Below are 8,208 nucleotides of genomic sequence, written 5' to 3'. Positions count from 1 at the left end.
ATATATATATATATATATAGCTGGACTACATATCTCTTTCTCGCTCGCTCTCTTTCTCTCTTACACTCCTTCGCTCCTCTCTTTCTCTCTCGCACTCCTTCGCTCTCTCTCTCGCACTCCTGTCTTGCACTCCTCTCTTTCTCTCTCGCTCTTGCTCTTTCTCTCTCGCACTCTTTCTCTCTCGCACTCTTTCTCTCTCGCACTCTTTCGCACTCGCACTCTTTCTCTCGCTCTTTCTCTTGCACTCTTTCTCGCACTCTTTCTCTCTCGCACTCTTTCTCTCTCGCACTCTTTCTCTCTCGCACTCTTTCTCTCTCGCACTCTTTCTCTCTCGCACTCTTTCTCTCTCGCACTCTTTCGCACTCGCACTCTTTCTCTCTCGCTCTTTCTCTCTCGCTCTCTTTCTCTCTCACTCTCTTTCTCTCTCACTCTCTTTCTCTCGCACTCTTTCTCTCGCACTCTTTCTCTCGCTGTCTTTCTCTCTCGCTGTCTTTCTCTCTCGCTCGCTCTCTTTCTCGCACTCTTTCGCACTCTTTCGCACTCGCACTCTTTCTCTCGCTCTTTCTCTCGCACTCTTTCTCTCTCGCGCTCTTTCGCACTCGCACTCTTTCTCTCTTGCTCTTTCTCTCTCGCTCTCTTTCTCTCTCACTCAATATCTAACTCTCTTGATCTCACAATGTAGCATGTTTTCTGGTAGTTCAACAAAAAAAACATAGTAAAGCTTATTTTTGTTTTTGAATTAAATACATGACAAATGAAAAGTATTTTCTCATTTTTAGTAAGAACTGAAGTGCAAATATCCAAATATTTCCCATCACATTTTCTTAGAAGTGCTTGTAATTTAGATGATTCATTTCACCACGATACGATTCCACTGAAAGGCGATCAATTATCATATCGAATTACCGGCCAGCTCTGGAAACAGGATGCCCAAATTTGATGTAGTGTCGAGCAGCTTGATGGAGAGGGACTCTATTATTTCATCAAAATTCTAGTCCCAACAGAAGTTGCGTCTTAAGAGGGAGCAAGTCATCAGAGAAGATTAGTTGTATTTAATTAAATGTTATGTTTCTGTCCTCTCCGTCCTCCTCGCTTACTCTCGATCGGTGCCGTTCTCCACTCAGCACGTACCGAGCGTCAAACCTCAAAGCTCCCGGCGACCCGTCGGTGCCCTCCACCAACCTGCAGAACGCCTTCCGCATCATCAAGGAGGTGCAGAAGCGCTACAAGACGCGGGAGGCCGAGGAGAAGGAGAAGGAGGGCATCGTCAAGCAGGACTCGCTGGTCATCAACCTCAACCGCAGCAACCCCAAGCTCAAAGACCTCTACATCCGACCCAACATCGCGCAGAAGAGGATGCAGGGCTCGCTGGAGGCGCACACCAACGGTGGGAGGAACGCTCTGATCGGGATGAATAGGAGGGACGCTTAAGACCTCCTTTTTTTTTATTGAACACTCCCTCTCTTCTTCACGCACAGGTTTTCGTTTCACGTCGGTCCGCGGTGATAAAGTGGACATTCTTTACAACAACATCAAACACGCCATCTTCCAGCCGTGCGACGGGGAGATGATCATTGTGCTCCACTTCCACCTCAAGGTAGCGGCATTGGCTCGACATTTGTGAGATGTTTTTTGGAGAAACAAGTTCAACAACATGTTCCAGCACTCACAAGTTTCCGTTTTCCAGAACGCCATCATGTTCGGTAAGCGGCGCCACACGGACGTCCAGTTCTACACCGAGGTCGGGGAGATCACCACGGACTTGGGCAAGCACCAGCACATGCACGACCGGGACGACCTGTACGCCGAGCAGATGGAGCGCGAGATGAGGCACAAGCTCAAGTCGGCCTTCAAGAACTTCATCGAGAAGGTGGAGACGCTGACTAAAGAGCAGCTGGAGTTCGAGGTTCCCTTCAGAGACCTCGGGTGAGTGAAGCGAGCGTACTGTGAGACACCGTGGGGGGGGGGGTTGTGTTGAAAGAGGTGCGCTCAATAAAGCGGCTGATTGTTCTGGCTCTAGGTTCCAGGGCGCCCCCTACAGGAGCACCTGTCTGCTACAACCCACGTCCGGCTCCCTCGTCAACACCACTGAATGGGTGAGTGTTTATAAGCAGCGTTTGTTAGGGGCTCTCCGATCGGCAGTGACGACGTTTTTCTCAGTTTCTCTTTGTCCTCTTCGTTGGTTTTGAAACCGTCTTGCCTTTTTTTTTTGTTGTTGTTGTTATTTTAACTCCAGCCCCCGTTCGTGGTGACTCTGGACGAGGTGGAGCTGGTCCACTTTGAGCGCGTGCAGTTCCACCTGAAGAACTTCGACGTGGTCATCGTCTACAAGGACTACAACAAGAAGGTCACCATGATCAACGCCGTGCCCGTCAACTCCCTCGACCCCATCAAGGAGTGGCTCAAGTGCGTTTTTTTTTTTTAATTTATTGTCAACTGCTCCTTGTTAATAAGAACACAGGCTCTGGTTTCTCCGGGTTTAACTGCTCTCGGGTCTCTTTCTCAGCTCGTGCGACATCAAGTACACGGAGGGAGTCCAGTCCCTGAACTGGACCAAGATCATGAAGACCATCGTCGACGATCCCGAGGGCTTCTTCGAGCAGGGAGGCTGGTCTTTCCTGGACCCAGAGGGCGAGGTACGTCCAGCACAGTGGACCCAAGACACTTTAAACCAACACGTACTTGTTTGTGTGACCACGTCCCTCTTATACTCTCTCGTTTTGGTCTCAGGGAAGTGGAGCAGAGGAAGATTCAGAGTCGGAAATGGAGGATGAAACCTTCAACCCGTCTGCAGACGAGGAGACGCAGGAGGAGGAGGACAGTGACGAGGACTACGACTCGGAGACGGAGGACTCTAGTAAGATTTTATTATCTTAGTTTATTGTTGAATCATGGCTGTTCGAAGCTTCAAGTGAATCCGAGGTGCGTCAGCTCTGTTGTCTGCTTTTGGTTTTTCTAGATTTTAGCGGCGAGTCGGAGGGCAGCGAGGAGGAGAGCGGCAAAGACTGGGATGAGCTGGAGGAAGAAGCCAGGAAAGGTTTGTAAAATCATTTAAAAATCCTCTACAACATTTCCAGGCATGGTGTATCGGTAAAATAGCCAGAGCTTGATTGTACCACGTGACCTTAAGACTTCATCGGCGCTCTCGAGTACTTCCAAATACTTTGTAGGAGTCTCATTTTATTGATGTCTTCCTTCAGCCTCAACCGTTGCTATTTAGCTTATTATTGATTCATAATTGATGTCATTGATGTTGTTGTTTGTAGCTGACAGAGAGAGCCAGTACGTGGAGGAGGACACCACCACCGCCGCCAACAGCAACAACAACAAGAAGAGAAAGGTCCGGCCATCGGCCCCCAGCAGCGCGCCCAGCAAGAAGAAGCGACGGTCCTAAAATATCTCTTTCTCACACACACACACACACACACACACACACACACACACACACACACACACACACACACACACACACACACACACACAGCCAAACCTAGTCGACCCTTCCCTCCTCCCTCTACCCCAACTGGCTCTTCTGACTCCTACACTTAAGACAAACAAAACAACGCTCAGACACACGATGTGTATATAGACGTAGACGCCCCATTATTTTCGTGTCGGTCAGTGAAGTGTCGTGTTGAAATGGTAAGAACGAACCAGCAGGACACACACACACACACACACACACACACACACACACACACACACACACACACACACACACACACACACACACACACACACACACACACACACTCTCTCTCTCTCTTCATTCGTTAGCTTGTTTTCCCCCGCTCTCCTTCCTCATTCTCTCTTTTTGTTTCCACCTCCCATCTCCATCCATCATCAGGGTTTCGTGTGTGTGTGTGTGTGTGTGTGTGTGTGTGTGTGTGTGTGCGTGTTTAAATGGGTTTTTATTGCGAGCGTTGTTTACTTTCTGTTGAGACGGATGAGTTTCTTAACTAATGAATAATAAAAGAAAAGGCTTGACATATCCTCTGCCAAGTGTTTTTGTATAAAAAGTGAGACTCTCCACCTTCTCGTCTTTGTTTCACTTCCCCCGTCATGTTTTCCTCCGTTTGTTAAATTGTAGTAATAAGATTGAACATTTTCTCTTTTTGAGGGGGGCAGATACATTTTCTGATTTCTTCTTTTTTAAATGGGGTTTGTAAACTTATGCGCACACACTTACACACCCACACACACACCCACCGTCTCCCTCGCACTCGTCCTCTCTGATCCTTTCTTCTTTTTTTTTTTTTTTTTTTTCTTAATTCCGAGTAGATTTGTTGTTGTACTGTTAATTCTGAAGAATCCTGTTTTTGTTTTTGTAATAAAAGTAAAAGGAACTGTTGTTTGTTTTTGAATGTTGTGTTTTCTTCCTGAAGAGCTGGAACTTGCTTCTCTCCGCTCGTTCAGGAACGTTCTACTGCGGTGTGTAATTAAGTAAACGTTTCAAGTTCGCCATTTGCAAAGTAACACAACATGTTATGGCGATGTCTGCCTCTGTTTTATATCACTGAATTCCAGTTATTTGGGGGGTTTTGGACTGTTGGGCCGACTAAAGTAAGACAGTTGAAGATGTTATTGTAAAGCAATTATATTGGGGAATTATTACATATTTTCTGGCATTTTAAAGAGAAATTACCTCTTAATCAGTTAAAAAAAAAAAAAAAAAGGTTAAAGATTATTTGAAGAAAACAAATTATAGCATTTCTGATAAAATTATCCCTTAAATTAATTCATTAAAGAATTGTGACGGTTTTCCTGCAGAAACATCCATTTAGTCAATTCTCTCTGGTTGAAAAACTCGTTTGACACGTTTCTTTAAAGCAGTTTTTCATCAACTGGCCCAAACAGATGGTGTTATATCACTCCTTAGCCTCAGTTTAATGCTGTTAAACAGGCAGTGATGTATGCTGACGTGAAGGGTCTTGTATTTTATATTGGAGTGATATGTTCGTTATAGTAACACGGATATAATCTGTTTTGGATAATCTTTGATTCATCTTTGACACAAACTTATTTCAGAAGGCGAAAGCTATAAACTCATCATCCACTTGTGCTTTTTGAATACGCACACAGGCAAGTTCGACATTTTGACAACAAAAATGTGGTTTCTAGCTCATTTCAACAGTGACTTATAGCTTTCATGAACCCTTGAGGCTGCCTGTGCCTTCAAAGTAAAACCTGTTCTGCTTTAGAAAAGCACGTCTGGTGAGGTTTCCCCCACTTCAGCACAAAAGACCTTTCCTTAAATTGTAGCTTGCTTGTGCACAACAGTGAAGCAAGTACAGCGTATGTTTGCGATCAGAGACGGAGCAGAACAAAAAAAAAAATCAACTCTACAAAGCTACAGGTAAGTGAAACCCACTATGTACCATTTTGCTTAAAACTTTAATGTAATAAATATCTTGCAAATGTAAAAATACTAGTGCTGGGCAGCGATTAAAATTTTTAATCGCATGATTTTCTGCGATTAGTCGCATTGTTATGTGCAAAGTTCAATAATGAATTCAAAAGTAGTGTATTGCGCACTTTTTTAAAAGTACTGCTATATGAACAAAAGTGCAATAACATTTGGTTTGCAAACACTTTAAGGAAATAAGGTTCTTTTCAACAGCAGTGTTCTCTTTACACAGTAGCAGTTATATTTCTTCACTATCTGTGCTCAGTGTGCTGACTATTTAAACGTTCCACTGCTGTGCAACATGAATAAAATGTTCCACGCACGTTTCAGCAAAAAGTCTGTCTTCTGTTTTCATGACAGTCAGAGCATGTGAATGCAGCTCCCACTGTTCATCAATATAATGCACCGTAACTCCAAGGTGATGATGGTTACCCAGCGATGTCCAGTAGTCTCCGGTGAGAGCGACAGCTGGTGCACGTTGTAACGCCGTCGCTTTTGTAGTCCTCTTCTTTTCACACAACTTGTGTATTCTTCTTGTGATGGTGACGTCATTCGTTGATCCTAAGAACGTTCCTCAGACCGACATTTTCCACAATACTAGTCGGCCTGCAGTTTGTATCTATCCACTTCGCTGTGGCATTTGTTAGCTTGTCTTGCTTTTGTTTATCTATACTTCTCCCACACGCTGCATCCAACGTAGTCTGCCGAAGCCTCATTAATGCGTTAACGCGATAACGCGTTAACTTGCCCAGCCCTAAAAAATACAAATCAAAGTCCTGCCTTCAAAATCTTCTGAGTAAAATGTGCTCTATTCACGACTTCAGACACATTTTAGCTGTCCAAATAATGCATTATATTTAATTATGACTCATGGTTTTTATTTGTAAAATCTTGCTCTGCAAAGTAACTATCTGTGAAATAAGTGTAGTGGAGTAAATACCACAATATTTTCCTCTAAAATGTAGTCAGGTGTAAAGTAGGAGTAACATTATTCAAATACAAGCGCCTCAAATTGTGCTTAATTTTAGTACTAAAGTAAATGTACTCTTTTTAGTGTCTTAATGTTGATGTGTGTTGCAGGAGCATAACAAATTGTGAAGGAAGCTGACAAGACATGAAGGGCAGACTGTCTGTCATCTTGTTCCTCACAGGTAAATCTTACTTGTGTCTTTTAAGATGTAGTTTCTAATTTTTAGACTCTCCGAACTTGCAGAACAACATCTGTTCCATACTGTTTAACACCAGAACCCTTTCGTTCCGTATAGTATAACACTGACACACTCTTGTTCCCTACGGTGTAACACCAACACACTCTCCATTCCTTTGGTGTAACACAGGAAGTATTTTGTTCCCTACAGTATGATATCTGTACACTCTCATTTCCCTACCCTGCAGTATAACACCGACAATCTCTCGTTCCCTACCATGTAACACTGGAACGCTATCGTTCCCTACAGTATAACAAACGGCACTCTCTTGTTCCCTACGGTGTAAGACAGACACACTCTCTTGTTCCCTATGGTGTAACACAGACACACTCTCTTGTTCCCTACGATGCAACACAGACACACTCTTGTTCCCTATGGTGTAACACAGACACACTCTCTCGTTCCCTATGATGCAACACAGACACACTCTTGTTCCCTATGGTGTAACACAGACACACTCTCTTGTTCCCTATGATGTAACACAGACACACTCTCTTGTTCCCTATGATGCAACACAGACACACTCTCTTGTTCCCTATGATGCAACACAGACACACTCTCTTGTTCCCTATGATGCAACACAGACACACTGTTGTTCCCTATGATGTAACACAGACACACTCTCTTGTTCCCTATGATGCAACACAGACACACTCTCTTGTTCCCTATGATGTAACACAGACACACTCTCTTGTTCCCTATGATGCAACACAGACACACTCTCTTGTTCCCTACGGTGTAACACAGACACACTATCTTGTTCCCTTTGATGTAGCACAGACACACTCTCTTGTTCCCTATGATGTAACACTGACACACTCTCTTGTTCCCTAGAATTTATCTTGGGACCCCTTCTGGACTCCCGCCCTCCAGGTTGGGAACCGCTGGTAAAGACAATGAGTGACTTCCTATTGATTAATAGCAGTGTCCTCCATCCACAGGACTGTGTTCTCTCGGCCACTGTCGTCCTCAGCAGTACCACTTCATCAGCACCCCCGTGTCCTGGTTGACGGCCCAGATGTACTGCAGGTTTTGGTACACTGACCTGGTCACCGTCTACAACATAGAGGACATGAACCGGCTGGTGATCACGGCTCAGGACTCCACTGTAGGCTTTAAAGGGATGGCCTGGATCGGGCTGTACTATGACCCCACCAGCTGGAAGTGGTCATTTTCAGACAAGAGTAACTACAGGAACTGGGATTTGAATCAACCTGTCAACGTCGGCGGGGACGAGATGTGTGTGAAGATGTCGATTGGAGGGAAGTGGGAGGACTCGCAGTGCTTCCTGAGATACCCCTTCATCTGCTATGATGTTGTCAGTTCAGATGGTGGCGGTTCAGGTTTTTATAAATACCTTCCTTGATGGACACATAAATGGCTTAATGTGTTGTGTTATTCTATTAATGTTGGATCAGGACATTTTAGTTGTTGGGGGCAGAGATGCTTCAAATCCAACTCATGACATCTTCCTGCTTTGCTGCAGATGTTAAAGAAACAAGAATTATGAATGTCTCACTTTGATTTCTCTTTCTTTTCTTCATTAGGGCCAATCGATATCCGTCAGCGGTTCAATATCCGTCACCAATTCAT

At 44.5% G+C, this 8,208-nt stretch overlaps 1 protein-coding gene across 2 annotated transcripts in view; it reads left to right on the top strand.

Annotated features, from left to right (window-relative positions):
• Nucleotides 1-4,351, top strand: part of supt16h (SPT16 homolog, facilitates chromatin remodeling subunit) — an 11,271-nt gene extending 6,920 nt beyond the window's left edge. Inside the window, exons 16-25 of one of the 2 annotated variants that reach the window (XM_068728212.1) lie at nt 1,125-1,387; nt 1,479-1,597; nt 1,688-1,926; nt 2,021-2,096; nt 2,237-2,406; nt 2,507-2,636; nt 2,731-2,857; nt 2,960-3,037; nt 3,267-3,437; nt 3,484-4,351. In XM_068728212.1, the coding sequence (XP_068584313.1) occupies nt 1,125-1,387; nt 1,479-1,597; nt 1,688-1,926; nt 2,021-2,096; nt 2,237-2,406; nt 2,507-2,636; nt 2,731-2,857; nt 2,960-3,037; nt 3,267-3,394 (1,330 nt within the window). In that variant the 3' untranslated portion in view covers nt 3,395-3,437; nt 3,484-4,351. Of the gene's footprint in view, nt 1-1,124; nt 1,388-1,478; nt 1,598-1,687; nt 1,927-2,020; nt 2,097-2,236; nt 2,407-2,506; nt 2,637-2,730; nt 2,858-2,959; nt 3,038-3,266 lie in introns of both variants that reach the window. The other variant, XM_068728211.1, reaches the window with a different exon arrangement.
• Nucleotides 4,352-8,208: the final 3,857 nt, after the last annotated feature.

The sequence above is a fragment of the Cebidichthys violaceus genome, unplaced genomic scaffold (genome assembly GCF_023349555.1).
Source record: "Cebidichthys violaceus isolate CVI_PGR_0920_01 unplaced genomic scaffold, fCebVio1.0.p SCAF_41, whole genome shotgun sequence".
In the NCBI taxonomy this organism is placed as follows: Eukaryota; Metazoa; Chordata; class Actinopteri; order Perciformes; family Stichaeidae; genus Cebidichthys; species Cebidichthys violaceus.
This window is presented reverse-complemented; position numbering and strand designations above follow the sequence as displayed.